The sequence below is a fragment of the Diadema setosum genome, chromosome 14 (assembly GCF_964275005.1).
Source record: "Diadema setosum chromosome 14, eeDiaSeto1, whole genome shotgun sequence".
Classification (NCBI taxonomy): Eukaryota; Metazoa; Echinodermata; class Echinoidea; order Diadematoida; family Diadematidae; genus Diadema; species Diadema setosum.
In genome coordinates this window covers 6,705,450-6,726,026 of record NC_092698.1, presented here as the reverse complement: position 1 = coordinate 6,726,026, position 20,577 = coordinate 6,705,450, and the positions used below count along the sequence as shown (strand labels likewise).

The following is a 20,577-nucleotide window of genomic DNA, read 5'->3' as shown; positions in this document are numbered from 1 at the left end:
CAGGTTTGGAATGTGTATTCATGCACTTCACAGCGTGTGAAACAAGTTAATGTTAGAATAGGAAAAACAATGGATAAAAATGCAAGAGAAGGCACTGTGAGCAAATACACACCTATAGTTGTTAAAAAGCAGGGAAATTATGAAAAGGTGGAGTAGGTTGTAGGAGAAGGGTGTGAGGTTGGAATCTGAGGGCAGAAGTGATGGTAGAAAAAAAATTTTGTCGCAGCACCAAAAAGATGAACACCTGCTTTCACACATTCCCCGTGGCTGTCAGGATTTATTTTTCTCACCATAGCTCTGTGCTCTTACAATATTGATTTGGCTGTCAGGATTTATTTTTCTCACCATAACTCTGTGCTGTTACAGTATTGATTTATGAACATGCGGACAAAACATTATGTTTCCAGTCAAATTAGTGCATAGGAGGAACTCTATTTTTTTTTTAATAACTTGTGTTTCCTTTCTTTACTTCCATTTTGTGTGAAGTTATGCCATTTCATGTTTGTGATTCCATGGCAGTACCATAGTAGTAACATTCCAGAATGAAACAACTTGTCTTCAACTCATCATTTATTTTTGTTTTGTTGTCAATGATTTGATTTGCTTGTTTAGCTTCACCCGGATTTTGCAGGTGGTGCTAATTGAATTCTTGACTATTAACTGTCTTAAATCAATTGTGATTGATTGTCAAGTTCCTACTAGGTTATGATTGACATAGTCATACACCATATGGACTTATTTGATTTCTGATTGTTGAATTTGTTTAGTTTGAATGTTTGATTCCTAACAGACATTCTGCCTCAAGTATGGTTATTTTTTATTGCTCTTATTTCATACTAAATTGAAACATCTGAGGCACTCATCAATTACATATTTGTAATGTCTGATAAAGATACATGTGTGTAGATAGTGTGTGATTACAGTATGCATCTTGTATGAAAGTAAATTTTAGGGGAATCATGTAAAAAGTGTGCCATTTGTATGTGCATTATACAGTATGTCCCCCCCCCCCCCCAAAAAAAAAAAATACAATCGGATTTTCGCATTGATAACACCCAATATGATTAAACTGTCTAAATGCTACTTCAGGGTTTAGCACTTGGATGCTCTTGTTTTTAAATCACGGCTAAAAACACATCTTTTCATTTAATTGTTTATTATTATTAAGCACATCAGAAGCTTTTGCAGCGCAGAAGAATATATGTCTATAGGTTTTGCGCTTTATAAATTGATATATTATTATTATTATTATTGTGTGTAAACACAATAGACAGAACTTGGAGGGGAGAGATTCCTGACAAGCTCTACAAAATTCCTCATTTCTCTTTGACCACTGAAGCAAATTGAATGGGGTTTTCTGTAAGATGTGGGCAATGAGTTATAGTTTCATACCCTGAAATTGTATTTGGATTGATATACTATTTATAAAGTTATCATTGCAGAGGGTCCTGTTGTAATTTATTTATTTATTTATTTATTTTTTTTTTTTTTGGGGGGGGGGGACATATGGTATATGAACATTTATAATGTGTGCTAAATGTGAAAAAGAAACAATAAAGCACTAAAGGAAATGTGAAATAAAGAGTAATGTTATCATTATATCCAGCAATTTTAATGCAGTACCATTGATTACTGTAATTGCCCTCTAATAACAAACTATGTAGTATTCATGGTACCCAGCTGCAAGTTCACTGGCAAATGCCATACACAGTTTTTGCGTAGGATGCATTGCTACAAGATGCCTGTGATGTTTTGATTTCTGACATGGCTTCTAAATGAGCTTCTCATATAAAAGGTGTGTGAGCTTGTGTGTGGCCGGGACTGTGTGATAATCATTGTCACTTGTGTCATGCAAATCATATCATGAGAAAATGCAGATGTATTGTGTAAAATCAATGCACATTATTGCTGCTAGTACATGCAGTAGTTCATCATGTGCAAAAAAAAAAAAAAAGCACACTCAAACAAAAGCACTACTTGCCTGCTTGCGTGGCTTAGTGCTCCCTTGCCCTGCACTTTTCCATATCCCTTTGTCAGCTGGAAAATGTGAATGAGTAGTCAGACTATGTATTTTGTATTACCGGTACTCTTTTGTCCCCCAATTTATCAGTCATTGCATCATTCTGTACTTTATGCTATTCCAATACAGTGCTGAAGCCTTGCAGAAAAATCAGGAGATTGAATTCAAGAGAAACAAAGAAAGATTTGTCTTCCTCAAGGTAAGCTATAGTGTATGCCAAAGTATTAAATTCTTTTGTCTCTTTGTGTCTGTTTTGTCTTTTTCTGTCACTCTTTTAATACATACTGTTAAAGGGGCTGTACAGTACTGGTTGAGATGGGGATTCAGGTTTTGAACATTCCTAAGTGAGATAATGAGAAACCTGTTATGAAGTATGAAAGAGCATGTAATTTTAAGAAGGGTTCAACATTTATTTGAAGAAAATTGGTTTTCAAATGGCTGAGATATCCAAAAAAGTGATAATAATAAAAGGCGACATGCCATGCCTTTTATTAGGATCTCTTTGTTTCACCTTGTTTTTGGATATCTGGGCCATTTCAAAACCGATTTTCAGCAAATAAACTTTTGATACCCCTTAGCTTAGAATTGCATGCTCTCTGACATCTCATAGAGTGGTTTCTGAATATCTCGCAAAACGTTAAAAGCTAAATCCTCACTGTTGTCACCTCGACCAGAACTGTACACACCCTTTAAAGTGGATTTTTTTCTTTGTGTGTGTGAATAATTTCTCGGCCGCTAAGATGAGTTTCGCATGTTTTTAATTCTGTGGAAATCAAGACATCAACTCCTGGAACATATAGCGAGCAAAAATATTTGTGTGCTTTTTATTTTTGCGCTACTTTCAGGATGCGCAAAATTGAAAATTTGCCGTGAGTAAACAGTAATGATAATGTTTCTCTCTCCCTCTCTCTCTCTGTTGCAGTGGGGATCCAAGGCCTTGAAGAACATGCTGATTGTCCCACCGGGGTCCGGCATCGTCCACCAGATAAACCTTGAGTACTTAGCTAGAGTAGTCTTCAGTACAGACAGCATCTTGTATCCTGACAGCTTAGTCGGGACCGACTCCCATACGACAATGATCAATGGACTGGGAGTTGTAGGCTGGGGTGAGTGGACATTCTGAGTGGGGCATTTGACCTTTCCCATTCTGTGCTAGTTTGCTGCATCTCTGACTCTGTTCCTTCATTTTATTTTCTTCGTTGTATTTCATTTTCCTTTCTTTCTTTTTTTTTTTTGGGGGGGGGGTGATGATTATGAACAAGAGATAATCAAAGAAAATTGTATGGACTTAAAGTATCTTAACTACAGAGTACTGTATATTGCCTCCATCTCCTGCTCATGTGAAAGCATCAAAACTTCAGAGTTGATTTTGTCAAAACTGTTTTTGTGTGGTGGTCAGTTTGCCAATCAGTTTTTGTGCAAGTTTCCTGATGAAGTTGAAATAAGTCCTATATCGCTTGGAAGCTTAGGGCCTATTAAAATTGATATATCAGAATTGAGAAAATGATACTTTCGCGGGAGAAGATTTCGGACAAATGTGAATTGAACTTCAGTGAACACAGAGTAGATTAAACAGAAAGGGGAATATGAAAAGGGCATCTCATCACAGGGTTGACAAATGTCAACCGATTGGGACATTAAATGGATGTCTTGTGTTTGAGTTAGTCATGGCTCACACACATAAAAAATCCCACTTCATTTATACATCGCAAAGAGCAGGGTGTTAACCTACCCACTCACCGGAGAAAAAAGGCTGGAAAGAGGATAATGATGCCGACATTGTGTGGTTTACCCCACGTGACTAGCAATAGTCAGCAAACAGTATCAATCAGGCACATTATGCCACATAAAGAACGAGAAGACGACGAAGGGTTGATAGAGATCCTTGATGGTTTGGTATACTGGTTGAATGATTCAAATCTCACTCTTTTCTCCCAAGGTGTTGGTGGCATTGAGGCAGAAGCCGTCATGCTTGGTCAGGCCATCAGCATGGTGTTGCCAAAGGTCGTAGGTTACCGCCTCGTTGGAGCGATGAACCCACTCGCCACATCCACCGATGTTGTGCTGACCATTACCAAGGTAAGATGAAATGTGGTGGATGGATCAGCAATTTATATTGTGTCGTAAGTTTTAATGAAATTGATATGAATATAATCTTCTTTTTTTCAGAAATGAAATCTTCATCAGCAGGATAAGAATCTGTAAAATAATCTTATATTAAAGAGACAACAATTTGTTGATGTTTGGAACATAGCACATTTATTGAAATGTGAAACAGAATATGGTAATTTGAATTTTGTTTGAAACTTTTTTGTTTCAATAAAGATATTTTGAGCAGCTATATTTGGGTAATGTGGCGTTTTGACAGAAGTTTTCTGTAAGATTGAATATGCACTTCAAGGTTATAGTTCAGGGTTATATTTGAAAGTACAATAAGGTTTCATTTGCAGACTGGAAGGCCAGCTTCTTATCCCCTCTGTATTATGTTGATCTCTAAGTGAATATGCATGATGTGAAGTAACAGAATCAATCCTAAATTGAGATGGTGTGATATCTTGTAGATGGAAAGTCTGCTTGAAGTAAAAGTTCCCTTGGTGAAAATTGAGGGCCAAAAAGCAGATGAAAACAGTATTTCAGTGCAATCTAGAACACACACAAGTCATGGCCGCATAACAGAGTAGTTGATATGAGATGCTCTTATGATAGTTTGTAGTCATTTAAATAGTAGTAGCTTCCACTATCATGCCAGTTGGCAGAAATTTTCCTTATTTCTTGTTTTGTGTAGCCAGGTATTTTCAGTGAAAATGACTATTCTTTTGATTTTAAATATTTCTCGCCTAGCACCTGAGACAAATTGGGGTGGTGGGGAAGTTTGTGGAGTTCTTCGGGCCCGGCGTGGCTCAGCTGTCCATTGCAGACAGGGCAACCATCGCCAACATGTGTCCTGAGTACGGTGCCACCATAGGTTTCTTCCCTATTGACGAAGAGAGCATCGTGTACCTGAAACAGACAGGTGAGAAACGGGTTTGGACAAGAAGAGAGAGCAGTGGTGAACTTGAGAAGATTTGGCTGGAAATAGAAAATGTCTTTAGTAATAGCAGAGTGAAGGTGACATTTTGATCAAGTTGAATGTCTTTAGTAATAGCAGAGTGAAGGTGACATTTTGATCAAGTTGAATCACAGAGGTGTAGTGGGTGCTCCTCTGGGCTCTTTGGCAGAAGATGTGGTGCCCATATCAGAAAGAGGTTTGCAGCAATTGAAGGTTGCTATAATCACAATTAATATGATGATTAAGCCGTTGAGGACGAGTCCTGAGTATACTTGGGCAGGTGTCTATGGGAAATGTTTGTTGTAGCAAAATCAGTCTGTCCTCAATGGGTTAAAGTTGCCGTGGTAATGACTCCAATACTCACATTTGATTTGTTGTTCCATGGCTCCTGCCATAGATACTGCTGTTATTGCAAACTAATGGGTGTTGCAAAGAGGTGCATTAAATAGATCCCAGGAATTTTAGTCCTGCCCTATTCAGTCATCATAAGACAAAGATTTCATTGCTGGGGGAATTATGATGGAAGGGCATTTCGTAGAACAGAGTTAGCACAGCTAAAGCTACCCCGGGGAAATAAGATGGTAAGTATTGCATAATTATTATGTTGATGAGTGTTGATATTATTTTGCCAAGTTTTTGAAGATGTTGTTTTCCTTAAAGTTGGTCTAGACATTTCATGGCAGATATAAGAGCAGGTGTAGAATATGGAACACTCATTGAATGTGTTGCTGGAGGGAATCGTGCAAGTAAAAGTTAGGATCTTTGTAGGAGCTTGCAACAAATATAAGTCATACTTTGAATTTGTTAAAAGAAAATTAGAATGAAATCCACTTAATGTCAGTTGGAACTGAAGTATTTGATTGTTTGATAGCAAATTTGTTTGAGTTGTAATTATGATAATTATGGTAAAAGTCTCATCTACCCATGGTTATACTAGCAGTAACACCACTCTTTTTGGCAGCACTGTTATCATTACTTACTACCCTTGTATTGCCAGGTACTCCGTACCTGGTACTTCCAGAGTGCTGTTTAGAAATAACTGTTGTATGTATGCCTTGTCGGACATGAAAAAGATTCAGTATCAGCATAAAACATTTAGATAAGTTCTTGTATGCAACAAAATGTGATGAATGTTTCAATGACATAAGTGTATATCAGCCTCAAACTACATTAATGACCTTCATCTGCACACTGTTTATGCTTGCACTGAGTTGAAAACCTCAGAAAAAAAAAGTAACTCTTCCGTATTACCACATTCCTGATGAAAATCTTCTTTGTCAGGTCGAGATGAGCACAGGATTAGGTGTATAGAGGCGTACCTCAAAGCAACCAAGATGTTCAGGGACTTCAGCAAAGCAGATGAGGATCCCATTTTCTCTCAGGTATGCTGCAATGATAATCATTTAGCATATGATGCATCACGCGTTACCCAGGGGTACCGTTGTACCCCGGGTACCATGTTGTGTAGGGCCACCTCGCGTCCACTCGAGGATAGCCTTTAAACAAGGCGACTCGCTCTGCGTGCCCCCGTATAGCGCATTTACCCCACAAACCTGTTGGCCGGCGAGCGGAGCGAGCCGCCTTTATCCACTCCTTCAGGGATGTGTACTTTTGTCGTTGTTGTTGCTTTATATTCTTTGACAAATTTGCGTACAAATTTGACGCAGAAAATACACACGGCACCAAGGCAAGCCTCGTTAATATTAAGTAGAATAAGAATAGTTAACCAATCATAATTACGATCGCTCACCTATTCATAAATATTGATAAGGGGTTAATGACGTCACACATTGTTTCTCGGTGAATTATTAATTAATGAATTATTAATTTCCCGCATCCCTGAACGAGTGGATAAAGGCGGCTAGCTCCGCTCGCCGGCCAACAGGTTTGTGGGGTAAACGCGCTATACGGGGGCACGCAGAGCGAGTCGCCTTGTTTAAAGGCTAACTCGAGGACAGCCTCAGAGAAATGCATGCACTGTGTGTGCGTGTACATAGTCATTCCCATGCCACTACATGTTATACTATGCATGCATGGTACGCTGTGCTAGCAATAGCGTGTGCTTCAGTGCAGTGCAGTGTAGTGCAGTGTAGTGGCTAGCTAATTCCCCACTTTTTGGCACCCAGGGTACAACCTTAAAAAAAAAGAATTAATAATTCAACAAAATGGCTGATTTTTATTTGGTACCCCGGGATACCATTTATGTCATCATATAGAAAGAGAGCTTGGATCAGTTGATGTTGCATAGATCCAATAATTCCATACTTTTTTTATTCCAGATCTGTTTAACTCACGTCATTTCATAAACTTTTCTTCAGCTCCACCAATGATTACAGACACGAGGCCGAGTTTAGTTCATAGTTAAATACTGTATACCCCATATATCTAATGAGTCTAAATTTTCAGGCATTTGAACTTCCTCACATTTTAGCGAGTGGTTAAAGTCACGATTGTAGAGTACAGCAATGGACAGAGAAATTGACATGTGCATGTCAAATTCATGCCAGGATCAGAGTTATGCTTTCTTTTGTCATAAGCTATGGGAATAATACCTGATGTGAAAAATTCACGAAAAATAATATCCCCATGGAATGTACGGCATATATATGCAGTAGTGGTAGCCCATTAAATGTGAATAGTGCTTCTTGACGATTTGACCTAAATGGTGAAAGATACAATTGTTGTTTTTCTTTCAATACTTTCCATGATCATATATTGCAGAATCAGAGAGTGATGTCTTTCATATCAATATTGTAGTGAGCATTGCTAGGCTTCTCTTCTGGGCAAAGACGATATTATTTTGTTTCTCATTTACCACCCTTTTGGGTTTACACCATGTACACAATTTAATAGAGGGTGGGCATGAACAAAAGTTATGCTGAAGGTCTCTGTTCGATATAAAGCATGTCTTGAACCCTCCATTTTCACTCAAAAATCTTTTTTAAGGCCCCAGTAGTGTGGGGAAACATGGGTGGTCTGATTGAATTCACTGCCCACCAGAGGCATTCAAAAAAATCACGAATAGCTCCCATCAGCCATGTACTTTCAGGCTTCTAAGTGCAAGCTCATCGGTGACAGTTGACTCGAGTTGAGAATCGTCATCTGTGCATGTACAATGTGTACTTACATAGAGATCAGTGATAAAGCTGTCCTCAATTCTTTATTGGGATTCTTTAATACATCTGAACAAGGCCAGCTCTCCTACACCATGGTGTTCCCGTGCTTCCAGGTCCTTTTAAAAAGACAGTAGTACAATCAGCCGCAGTCAGCCAACTTGAGAATTTGACCCAAACGTTCATTCTTTGTTGAAAGGTGGTAGAGCTGGACCTGGCGACGGTCAACTCGTGCGTGAGCGGGCCAAAGCGCCCCCACGACAAGGTCATGGTGAGTGTGATGAAGGATGACTTTCAGCAGTGTCTAGACAACAAGGTGGGCTTCAAGGGCTTTGACATACCCGCTGATAAGCAGTCGACGACAGTCCCTTTTCTCTATGACGGGCAGGAGTACACCCTAAACCATGGTTCTGTTGTCATCGCTGCCATCACCAGCTGTACCAACACTAGCAATCCCTCTGTCATGCTGGGTGCCGGTGAGTAAATCCATCGATTTAATTTTTATATATTTTGTGCAGTACTGATATGGTTGCCTTCTTCTTCCTCCCAGCGCACTCTCACCCCCCCCCCCCCCCCCAAAAAAAAAAAAAAAAAAAAATTGTTGGGACTTTGAACAAGTTGAATTGAATGCATTTTAACATCTTTTGATTCATAAGATTGGTGCTTAGAAACCTTGAAATATGCTGACTGATGTCATTGGACACAAGTGAGTGGGCACTTGTTGACCCATGATGCCCATTTCCAGGAACTTGTTTCTTCTTTAACATAACGAAAGGAAGAAATAGTGATTTCTTCAAAAGATACAAGAGGATATGTATTTAAAAGAAAACAAAAGACAGAAATGTTCTTGCCATTTTGATGGTCTGGCATTGGTTTTGCATCAGTGTAGTTTTCAAATAGCAGAAATTCATTTTTCCAATCTTTTGCAACAAAATTATTTCCTTACATGATTGAAAAAAAAAAATTCACAGATCAAAACTAACTATTGATGGTATGTGTTGTACCCTTTCTTGGCCATATCATAGATGTACTCACTTATGATGATTTTTCATCGCTTCTTCAATATCCATGTAATCACTGTCCGTGTTTTTCATGGTTCTGTTTACAATTTTGTTCTGGACAGGTCTGCTAGCAAAGAAGGCTGTGGAAGCTGGCCTCAGCGTGAAGCCCTACATCAAGACCAGTCTAAGCCCAGGCAGTGGGGTGGTCACCTATTACCTCAGGGAGAGCGGAGTCATTCCTTACCTAGAGCAGCTTGGGTAAGCTTCTTGCTCCAAAATGGGATGTGCTGGCGGAGTGATAATAATAAAATTCATCTCTTATTTTTTTTCTGTGGCATGGAAGATAGCGGAATGTCTGAGAATTGTCATAATGCAGCTATTATTTTCCCAGCTTACCTATTGCAGAGGGCAGCTTTTATCATTTATTGAACATAAAATGTTTGAAGATGCAGGAGCTATGTTATACATCCTTCATATATGCACAACCCAATATTATGTGAATACTAAAAAAAAAAAATAAATAAAAAAATAATAACAATAATAATTTTAAAGGGAAAAAATGGTGAAATGTGTCAACCTAGTCAATCTTTGCCTGTAGTCTGTTATATTTTCTGAAAAAGCAAATCTTCTACTTTATTTTAAAGTTTGGGAATGTATAAAAAATGGAAAATTGTATTTTTTTTTTGCAGTTTTTCTAGCACACCTTTTTGTAGAATAGTGTGATAAGGTATGTCTTGAGGCCCCTTTCATGTGTTAAATACCCTTTACACACTCTTTACTCTCAACTCTAATAACTTTTGTATTGCATTAAAAGTTTATATGAGTCAGGAATAGAATGTGCTTATAGAGTGTGCAGAATTTCATCGTAATCTGATAATATCTTCATTGTCATTTTTGTGGAGTTTTACAATTTTTTAAAAATCCCATTCATTGCAGAGAGCACAGCTTGATGAGATTAAGTGCTTAAATAGACCCTAAACTTCAAAGCCTCTTTTCTCCGTAATTTTCTAAACTGTGTATATTCTTTTCATTATTTAGATAGGTTTTAGGAAAGTCCATGTGTGTTAAATTATACCTCGTTTTAAAGCTTAAATAGAATCTGCTCTTTCAGAATCTGTCCGTAACCAAAAATCCATGACTGGAAACTTTTTGGTGTTTTTGTGACACATGGTCACATTATATTATATATATACATTTTTGTCTTACGTATTTGGTTATGAAGTAAATATGTTCCTTGTATTTACACAATATACAATATTTATATGTCTGTGAAATCATTTCAGCATACAGTTTTAACAGTGTTTTGCTTTCTTTACACCAGGTTTTACATTGTGGGCTTCGGTTGCATGACGTGTATTGGAAACTCTGGCCCCCTACCTGATGAAGTTGGGCAAGCCATCGAGAAGGTATGATGTTGTAAATCACATTTCGCCGAAACTCTAGAGACTTTTTTTTTCTTGTCTCAGAAGGATAGCAAGCATTGAACACATGACATCTCTGAGCTTTGAAATGTTGCGTAAATTGAAAAGGAACCTGTCATTCTAAAGTGACAATATGAATTATGATAAATGTCATGCTCTTTAGCTGCCCAATCAGGCAACCAAAAGATAGCCTTTTTGAAAATTTGGTGGCCCCGAGCCACCGGGCCACAAAGCCACCGAGCATCTGCTAATGTTGAGCCCTGCTTGTATTTATATGTCCTTTTGTTATTTTAGTAATTAAAGGGCAAAATATCATTCATAGGAAATGTTATGCCATTATGTCTCAGTTGAAGATTCAGGTGTTGACTGCTCCTCTTGAAAGAGGTTTTACATTGCAAAAGAAAGTAAATCTCCTATGTAAAGCTTATGAAAACAAAACTGCAAAGTGCATATTCCAGCAGCCAAATGTATTTTGTTGCCTCCGTGTATGCCAAATGATTCAGGTATTTGTATGGTGTATCATGTGTGTCGAAGGAAAACAATGATGTTAATCTTTCTCCCAACTTCTTGTAGGGCGACTTGGTAGCATGTGGTGTGCTGTCAGGGAACCGAAACTTTGAGGGTCGGATCCACCCCCTCACCAGGGCCAATTACCTGGCCTCTCCACCCCTTGTCATAGCGTACGCACTGGCTGGACGAGTGACCATTGACTTTGAGAAAGAACCCTTAGGTAAGACCGCTACCTGGACATTTGGCATTTTTTATTCGATTAGCATGTATGCTGTCGTGTCGTACTAGACAGATTTGAGAAACAGAAATAATACTTGTTTGTAATGATGCTAATTGTTGATCAGGACCATTTTGAACTCATTTCCTACAGGAACTGTGTGTATGTCGCATTGAGTGTATGGGAGAATTGCAGTGTCTTGAAAACGATACATTGAAGGACCTATGCAATATCAGTGCATGTTGACTTGTTTTGATTTATGATACCCTCAACATCACTTACATGGCCAAATGAATATCTGAATATGTGACATATATTTTCAAGTTATTTCCACTATTTTTCATCAGATTACTTGGGTATGCCTGCAAAAAACCTGCCAAACCAAGATTCTGTTGATGAGATCACCTATCTGAGCATAACTTGCACGTTTGCATGCAATGTCTTTTGTTAATTATGTGAGTGATATGAAAACATACAAATTATGCTCAGTTTAGGGGAAGATGCATTCCATTGCCTTTTGTTAAATCATATTAGTACTTTAGCAGTGATTGACAGGATCTTGTTTGGCAGATTTTATGAGACTGTGTATCTATCAGTCTTTCTATCTATTTCATCTATCTTCCTGTCTATTTATCAACCTATCAATCTACCTATCTATCTGTCTATCTATCTGTCTGTATGTCTGTCTATCTATCTGTCTACCTATCTGTCTATCTATATATCTTACTATCTATCTGTTTGTCTCTTTGTTTGTCTACAGGTCAGGATGCCGATGGCAAGGATATTTTCCTGATGGACATTTGGCCAACCAGGGCAGAGCTGCAGGAGGTGGAGAAGAAATATGTCATTCCTTCCATGTTTGAGGAGGTCTACACAAAGATTGATGTAAGTGGAATTCAGGCAATTCCTAATGAAAAATAAGGTATAGTAAGGTCAATTCTCTTTTGATATTGCACATCTTCACAAGATAAGACATAGTTATCAAAGCACTGACACCCTGTTCAATTTGCTTGATGTGCATTTTTGCACACAGTGTGTGCAACAGCTTTACTGCCTGAGGAGTGGTCTTTGCCACTGACAATTTGGAGGGCCTAGCCAAATTGATATCCTTGAGTTATCCCCCTCTGCATTACAGGTGAAGGATGACATTAGTGGCAATCACACTGGCAATGTCTTCAAAGTCAAAGTTCTCAAAATTTGGTTAGTCTAAGTGCAAACTTCCTGAAAAACTTCTTGCAAAACTTTTCAAAAGACTTCCTGTTCAAGCAAGGTGAATTTCCCGAACCCCCGCTAATCTTTTCAAAGTTTGTGCAGTCTGAACGTACACAGCTGAAACTTTACAAAGTTTTTCATGTGACCATTCCACTTCTTGTTTGCTGTGCCTCCAAAGCTGATAGACGGTGTGCACTTTGACCCAAACTTCAAGAACTTATCAAGAACTAAAACTTTAAAAAGTTTGGCCTCCAGTGTGAACAGACAAGCAAACTTCGCAAAGTGTTCTCACAGTTAAACTTCGTGAAGTTTAACCAGTGTGACCGTGGCTACAGTGGACAAAGTTAGCAGTTTATCCACAGGTCTAAAGTACTTTCTAATGGTCTTTTTTGTGCCTGCTTTGATGCTGTATGGATTATTTGTTAGGACTAGATAGAGATATCAAGACATCTTTTCCATATTGTTAAATTCATTGAGTATAATGAGTCATGCAGGTGCAGGTGTCCTCAAAGAGGTTCTTTTGGTGCACAGAACTCATGTATACAATTGTGAAATTGTAGTTAATTCCTTAAGTCGCATGAGTGAAAATTGTCATATTTATACATCCTCAAGAGCAGTACAGTTGATAAATTCAATTATACTATGATTCTAAATCCTCTGCACGAATACAATTGACAGTAACTAACTCTTCCTCCCACTCTCTTCAATGCCCCCCCCCCCTTCCTCCAATGAGCAGAAGGGAAATGCCAGCTGGAATGCCCTAGAGACATCAGATGACATGCTATATCCCTGGGACCCGAAGTCAACGTACATCAAGTCACCTCCTTTCTTTGAAACAATGGTATGTCTACTTCTTACATTTTGCATTGCCTTTCATGCAGTGCAGAGCAACATTTGTATTATGCCCACTTTTAAGTTTTAATTATATTCTTTGTGTATGTCATATGCTATTTTTATTAATTCCAAAGAAGAACACATAGCTTAAGTATGTGATTATTTGACATTAAAGTGCATCATGACCTGTGTTTACCATTCCCCTGTTTTTCAACCAAGGTATATTTTGTTTTGCATCTGCAATGTTTTTGGTGTGCATAAGTATGCTTCTTAATCTGCATAGGTGAGCAGCCCTTCATAATCTGTATGTTCTGTAAATTCAGGACAAACACATGGATGAGACAGAAATCAGAATTTGCCAATATTTTTGTTAAAGATGTGTGCTTAAGTGGAATGCTTGTGTTCACAAGTACTGTGCACGAATGAGATTCTGTTGTGATTTGCAATGACCCTCTCTTCAGACCAAAGAGCTTCCACCACCGAGGACCATCAAAGAGGCACATGTCTTGCTCTTCTTGGGCGACTCTGTGACCACGGACCACATCTCTCCTGCCGGCAGCATCGCCCGCAACAGCCCCGCGGCGCGCTACTTGGCGAGCCTCGGCCTCACGCCGCGCGAATTCAACTCCTACGGCAGCCGCCGCGGCAACGATGCAGTCATGGCTAGGGGCACGTTCGCCAACATCCGACTCCTCAACAAGTTCATCGGGAAGGCGGCACCCAAGACGATACACATTCCCTCCGGCAAGACCATGGATGTGTTTGACGCGGCTGACCTGTATCAGCAGGAAGGGCATCCGCTGGTAGTCATCACGGGCAAGGACTATGGAGCTGGATCCTCCAGGGACTGGGCAGCCAAGGGCCCATGGATGCAGGTAAATCCCCTTCTCCACCTCCCTGTTGAACTAGCGACCGGGTTGGCCGGAGTTTACCGTGAACTACCATTGGCGGAGTAACTATTACACTGTGTTAATATGCCACAATATTAGATTCATGAAATTGATATGTGCAATTCCCATGGAAGTAAAAGCATTTCTGTCGTTGAGGTTTTCATCTCAGCTTCATTCAATGGTAGGATATGTACTGTTATCACTCATTTGCAAATTCCTAAGTGGAAGGGGGTAGGGGAGGTGGGCAACCTGCTAGATAGGAATTTTTTGAAGTGTGTGTTTTTTTTTTTGGTTTTTTTTTTTCAATGGTAGAATATGTGTACCTGTGTGTAGGAAATTCATGCAAAGTTAAAAGTTGATAACCTATGAAAACATGTGACATGTTCATTACTACAAACTGTGTTTGATGTATTGAGGGCTCTGCATGCTTGTTGGTATTTTTTGAGGGGAGGGAGGGGGTGGGCATACGTAATTGATCTATCGTATTCAAAGTTATAATATTTATTGCGATTGAACATTTGTGGCTAGCAATATATGGCTATTCTGAAATACTCACACTTGTTGCATATGTGGGAGTTTATTTTACAAACAGGAGATTAAGTAGTCATAATATAAATCAAATGTCGCAAGGACAAGACAAGCCAAGAAATACTACAACTTTATTATGTCGTTAAAAGTGTGGAGGATGTATGATACTTTGGTTGAAAGCCAGGATGCTTTGCCATGTTGGTGCAGTCTATGTTGTTTGGCATTTTATGAAAGAGTTTTTGTTTTGAACTCACTCCCTGTACAGGGTCATGCAGAATAAAAAAACATTTTTGATGAATGAGCTGATTTGCTTAGAATAGAAGTGAGAGACACATGGCTCTGTAGCTTATCATTTTTACTCACTTTGTGTCTTGGCTGTCGATTATATAGGGTGTGCAGGCAGTGATAGCGGAGAGCTATGAAAGGATTCACCGCAGCAACCTGGTAGGCATGGGCATCGTACCCCTCCAGTTCCTACCGGGACAGACGGCTGAGTCTCTGGGACTAACGGGAAAGGAAAAGTACACCATCTCCATGCCTGAGGACCTCTCAGCGGGGCAAAGGATAAGTGTTCAGGTGAGTGAGAAAACACATTTATCGTCACTGGGGCGACAAGACCTTGTATGTGCAAACTGTCAAAATGTTCAGAAGAGCACAGAAAAGTGGCAGCCAAAGCACTATATCAAATAGAATTGCCTTTCCTTTGACATGTCGTGGTGGCTTATTTTTGGGGTAAGGCAACTAGGATTTGGACAGGACACCACTTAAGTGATTACCTGACCATTAATCAAAAAAAGTCATTTTCACCAAAAACTGAGATACAAGGTCTTGTCACCCCAGGGACGTGCAAATGTATATGCAGGTTGCCGCTAGCCCTCTTCAAAGTGTATCATGATCCTGAAAATTTTGTTTGTACTATGGAAGAGCATTGTTCTAATAATGTTTTCTGAAAAGTGTGAGAGGACGAGGCACTTAACAGGTAGAAATAACGATAAGAAGAGCATTCAAAATTTCACTGTGCGTTAGTGTGTTAGTGTAAAAGTGTGTGTGATTCTGTCAAATTCATATCTTTCCTGTATCACCCTACTCTGCAGTTAATATATCCAATACTGAAATAAAACTGAAACTAACAAAGAAAGATTGCTGCATTACTTCTGTTTGTATAAATGTAATTCTTACCGACAAAAAGTAATCCATGTCCTACCACCATAAGTCTGAGTATGATATCCAGGTCAGGGATATGTTTGCACTAATCTCCAGCAAATTTCATCTCTTGATAATTCCTGTCCTTTTCAGGTCAGTGACGGAAAGTCGTTTGAGGTCACTGTGCGCTTTGACACCGATGTGGAGCTGACATTCTATCGCAACGGGGGAATCCTGAATTACATGATTCGGCAGATGCTCATAGACGAGTAGTAAAGTCACCTGAGCCTGTTTGTAAGGACTGCAATTGGAAGCCTGGGAGAAATTTTGAGGAAAAATTGCAACTCCAAGCCAGAAATGGTAATCATTTGATGCTTCTTGTCTCCCTGATGCTGCAGTTTGACATGAAGTAATCAAGATTCAAATTCTGGTACCACTGTCACCGACTGATTGTAAAAGGGCACAAGATGTTTCCAACGTTTTACTGCCAGAATGTAGTGATAATTATGTCCAAAGATGTCACATGGACTGCAAATTTGTGATTGTCATTTCATTTCAGGAACAGCATGGGGAAATTTTTGGCATTGTGATTTGCAGTTGCAGCAAAAGCTGAGCAGCCAAGCTATTTATATCATGCTTTCAAATCACCAATTATTCTCTGTCAGTTTCTAAGTCCTCATAAGACCTGAAAGTAAAGTGAGACAAACAAAAAACATTATTAACGGTTCTGATTTTACATTTAAAGTTTCAATAGGAATGAAGATGTGTTACACCTTTAACCTAACATTTTCATGCACTGTGATCCAAGTTGTATGGCAAAGAGACCTAGTGTTCCATTTGGTATTAACAAATATAATGTTTGAAATCAAGTTAACATGAAAATGTTCCAGCATATTGTTGTCCCTTTTATCCATATGTTTGAAGAATTATCATATCTAGGTTTTAGTACTTACTGTTGACCAAGAAATGTTTTGGATACATGTATTTTCATTTTAGTCTGCACTTTCCTTTTCAATTGTTGCAAGCTCTTTCAGGTTATGGTGAATTACAAATAACAGGGTGAAAGTTATTGCAAAAAAAAAGTAAGAAACTATGAGTAACGTGGAATCTCAAACATTTTAGATGTATGAAAATGTGTACTGCACTAATTTTCAATGGCAGGTAGAGCAGCTTCTGTGTACAAAATTCAGCTGTTAGATAAATGCGAATCGTCCACTCTTGGATGCTGATTGAAGAGTCTGTACATGTATGTCAGCATCTTCATAAGCCACTTTTTGTGCTATTGAAATCAAGGATTTTTGTATCAAATTTCCTTCGATATTGATTCTTCTGTGCGTGCACATGCTTCAAAATGTGAAGGCACCTTTGACCAGTACCCTTGTGTCATATGTGCTGTGTTACTTTGAGGAAATAAGTGATATGTATTCAGCATTAAAACCCCCAAACTGACTCCTTGAAGGGGAAGAAAGTTCTTTGAGACAGTGAAGTCACTGTCATTATGCAGACCAGTTACCTTTTGCTGCAGCATGTGCTGCTAAAACCCTTAGCTGTCTTGGCAGGGATGAGCCGTTTTAACTACTTGCTCAGTTGTCGTGATCGTCTGTGAAATTTGAAACAATTCGTCTTACCCGACTGAGTAGTAAAAAAAAAATTACTCTGGCTAAAATTTCCACTTTAACAGTACATTCTTCTTCACTTTGAACTGGAAATGCAAAAATGCTCTCCAGAATATATTTCAATACCCCTGAAACCTTAATGAATTTGCTTTTATATTGTCTGTGAAAAAATATAAATCAGCATTTGAAGGGAGAAAAATTCATGTTACTGCACAAGGTGTATATTTTTTGTTTGTAATATCAGACAAACGTATTAACTTATGTAAATGTGGCAAAGAATTCAATTAGTCTCTTTTCTGTTGTAAATGGAAAAAATGCTTTCCAAATGAATTCAAGTACCTGGTGGATCAAACTATACTCTCAAAAATTCAACATATATTACATAGAATCTATTTTTTGAACTCGAAGTTGGATAATATGTAATTGTGTTATTAATTTTCAGGTGAACATATTATGATTGGACTTATTGAAGAAGACATATCCTAGTGTGCAAATGTGATTTTTTTTTTTTTTCAATTCATGTGAAGTTTCTATAATGTGTAGTTTTGTTACTAAATGTTTTATATGATTTTAGCATTTGCCATTTTTTTAGTGGACAGGTGGCCAGCATGTTATGTTTAATGTGTTCATATCATTCAACTGTTATCACTAGTTACATTAAGAGTTTGGCAGATGCACTTTTCATTCTTTTAAGAATAGCACAGTAGTCAACACAATTACTTTCATACCACCCACCAATGTGTCATCAGCGTATCTTGTGTAAAAGGGAAAGAATCCCTTTCCATAATACAGTATACATGTATAACCAGAAAGGTGGAACCGTGTTTCCATTTTCAATAATAGGATTAGATCAGAGTGGAGAGGTGAATGCTTTTTTGCGTCGCGTTCTCCAAGTGGACATACACTGTAGTCAAGTTATCATGAATCATAAATCGGACAGCATTGTTTAGTGCAAGATATGGACGCTGATGGATATTATGGCAGTTAGTCTATTGTGTGTTGCACAGATTGTACATTACAAGTATGACACTTAGGAGTTGAGGTTGTCTCATTGAAATGATTATTTTTTTGAGCAAGTTAGTGTGTATTGGAGGTGTTGTATGTATAAAAAGGTCACATATTGCAGTAAAGGGTTTAGACACCCAGAAATACAGAGATGGCAATATATGTATTACTTAACAAAGAGGATGAGCATAGAATACTTCATTTCTCAATAAAGGGAGGTTTTGTTACTTTTCAGTTTGAAATGGGGCTTATTGTTTTTGATCATATGGGACTGACTTAAAAAAAAAAAAATGGTGTTTAAGAATTTGTATTGTGTAAGTTTGGTGAAGTACTACTTTGTAGCTGATTATGTTTATGATCTATTTTAATTTTGTGTCACAATGTTTTCCAATGTTGACACCAAGTATGAGATGATAATTTGTGTTATTGACTTGCAACCTTTCATTGGAAGTGTAATGAGTGCACAGCTCTTATGTATATGAAGAGTCAATATTGTATAAATGTTGACGGACAAAAGGCTGGAAATGTAGTTAGTCCAATGATCTATTCGAAAGAGTCATTGTACATAGATAACATTTCAAGCCCCAAGATGAAGACACTAATTGTGACTTCCCAACAGCAAAATCAATGTTGTGTTATATTGTATGGGTTAAAGTGCAAGTCTGACCAAATTAAGTACAATATGCCTGTATCATCATAATAATTTCTCACTGGGCCGTATAAGAGATTCACTACACAAAATTGTACTACCAGGAGCCAGTTTTTGCAGTAAACATCATGGAATGTGTGCATCCCTCTGCCTTCATTTATTAGCCATGTAGGGTAATTGTTCACAGGTGTTACTACTGTAGTTTGCATAATGCAGACCTCATCCTTATATTCAATATGCAGTAGGTATTGCAATCAAATTAAGCCACTTGTGTTGCCAAGCGAACTCCTGTTGTTTCTCAGGTATTGCAAAATGTAGCCTCTTATCCGTTCTTGGCATAGCGAACGTGTCAAAGTCGACTGAGATCGTACAACTGCTCGCAACTGAATACGGATGTTTATAGGGATGTATACTGATCGTACGATTTTACTAACCCATGTAATATGTTATTATAAAATGTTCAAAGTGGCAAAGGGAGATATGAGAAGCTCAATTTACTCGCTCTTAAAGACTCACACTCTTTGCAGTACATTTTCAACACCAAGAGCTTTACAGCTAGTCTATTGGCCGAGATTGGCCAAGCTGTCATTCATTGGTAGATATGTTTGAACATCATTATCTTTTCATTCTGAGTTTTCATGCCTAACTCACAGTTTCAGGATTCAGCTGTCCGTTTGGATTGTCAACATCCAGACAATGAGATATGATGATAAAGTATCACAATTTGAAAATCAGTTTTGCTGTTTTTTCTTCTTATTTCAAGTACAGAGTAGATTTAGTTCTTTCAGTGGCATTATACATACACACACAAACACACACATATATATATATATGGGCCGTGACGCCAGAAAAGGGCCCTTAGCACTGTCACGCACAAATGCCATAAAACAGCATGGAAGTTTAACGAAGCAAAACAAAAGATCAGCTAGCTAGCTGCGCACGATTGCATACGCTGCATTAAAAAGTGGCAGTATTTGGGCAAACATGCTTTTGTAAATACAATAATTGAGGCATTTCAGAGTGGAATTTCAGAAAACGGTTTGCTTATCTAATTACGTGGAGTTCGTTCTACAATATTGCTGTAAAAACTCATTTACGGTATATTCTGCTCTATGGGCCCTTTTCTCATGTCATGGCCCATATATATATATGTAGATATCATTTATTTACACTAAGCATATAAATGTTTACTATATTTTAGTGTGTATATACACTATACATTTACACTAAAAATTGATGTTGGGCCACCAAATTTCCAAAAAACGGCTATTTTTTGGTGGCTCGATCTGGCACTTAACCCTAAAGGGGCCGGGCTTTTTTGGCTATGCTCAGACCGGATGGATTCCGCCCCCCTCCCCCCCCCCCCTCC

At 38.4% G+C, this 20,577-nt stretch overlaps 1 protein-coding gene across 1 annotated transcript in view; it reads left to right on the top strand.

Moving 5' to 3' along the window:
* The window catches only part of LOC140237868 (cytoplasmic aconitate hydratase-like), a 36,763-nt gene extending 16,821 nt beyond the window's left edge, over positions 1-19,942 (top strand). Inside the window, exons 6-19 of the mRNA XM_072317800.1 lie at positions 2,150-2,219; positions 2,943-3,126; positions 3,960-4,099; positions 4,862-5,033; positions 6,351-6,451; positions 8,382-8,658; positions 9,306-9,441; positions 10,505-10,589; positions 11,178-11,334; positions 12,092-12,216; positions 13,280-13,384; positions 13,839-14,252; positions 15,186-15,371; positions 16,092-19,942. Coding sequence (XP_072173901.1) covers positions 2,150-2,219; positions 2,943-3,126; positions 3,960-4,099; positions 4,862-5,033; positions 6,351-6,451; positions 8,382-8,658; positions 9,306-9,441; positions 10,505-10,589; positions 11,178-11,334; positions 12,092-12,216; positions 13,280-13,384; positions 13,839-14,252; positions 15,186-15,371; positions 16,092-16,211 — 2,272 coding nt within the window. The 3' untranslated portion in view covers positions 16,212-19,942. The remainder of the gene's footprint in view (positions 1-2,149; positions 2,220-2,942; positions 3,127-3,959; positions 4,100-4,861; positions 5,034-6,350; positions 6,452-8,381; positions 8,659-9,305; positions 9,442-10,504; positions 10,590-11,177; positions 11,335-12,091; positions 12,217-13,279; positions 13,385-13,838; positions 14,253-15,185; positions 15,372-16,091) is intronic.
* Positions 19,943-20,577: the final 635 nt, after the last annotated feature.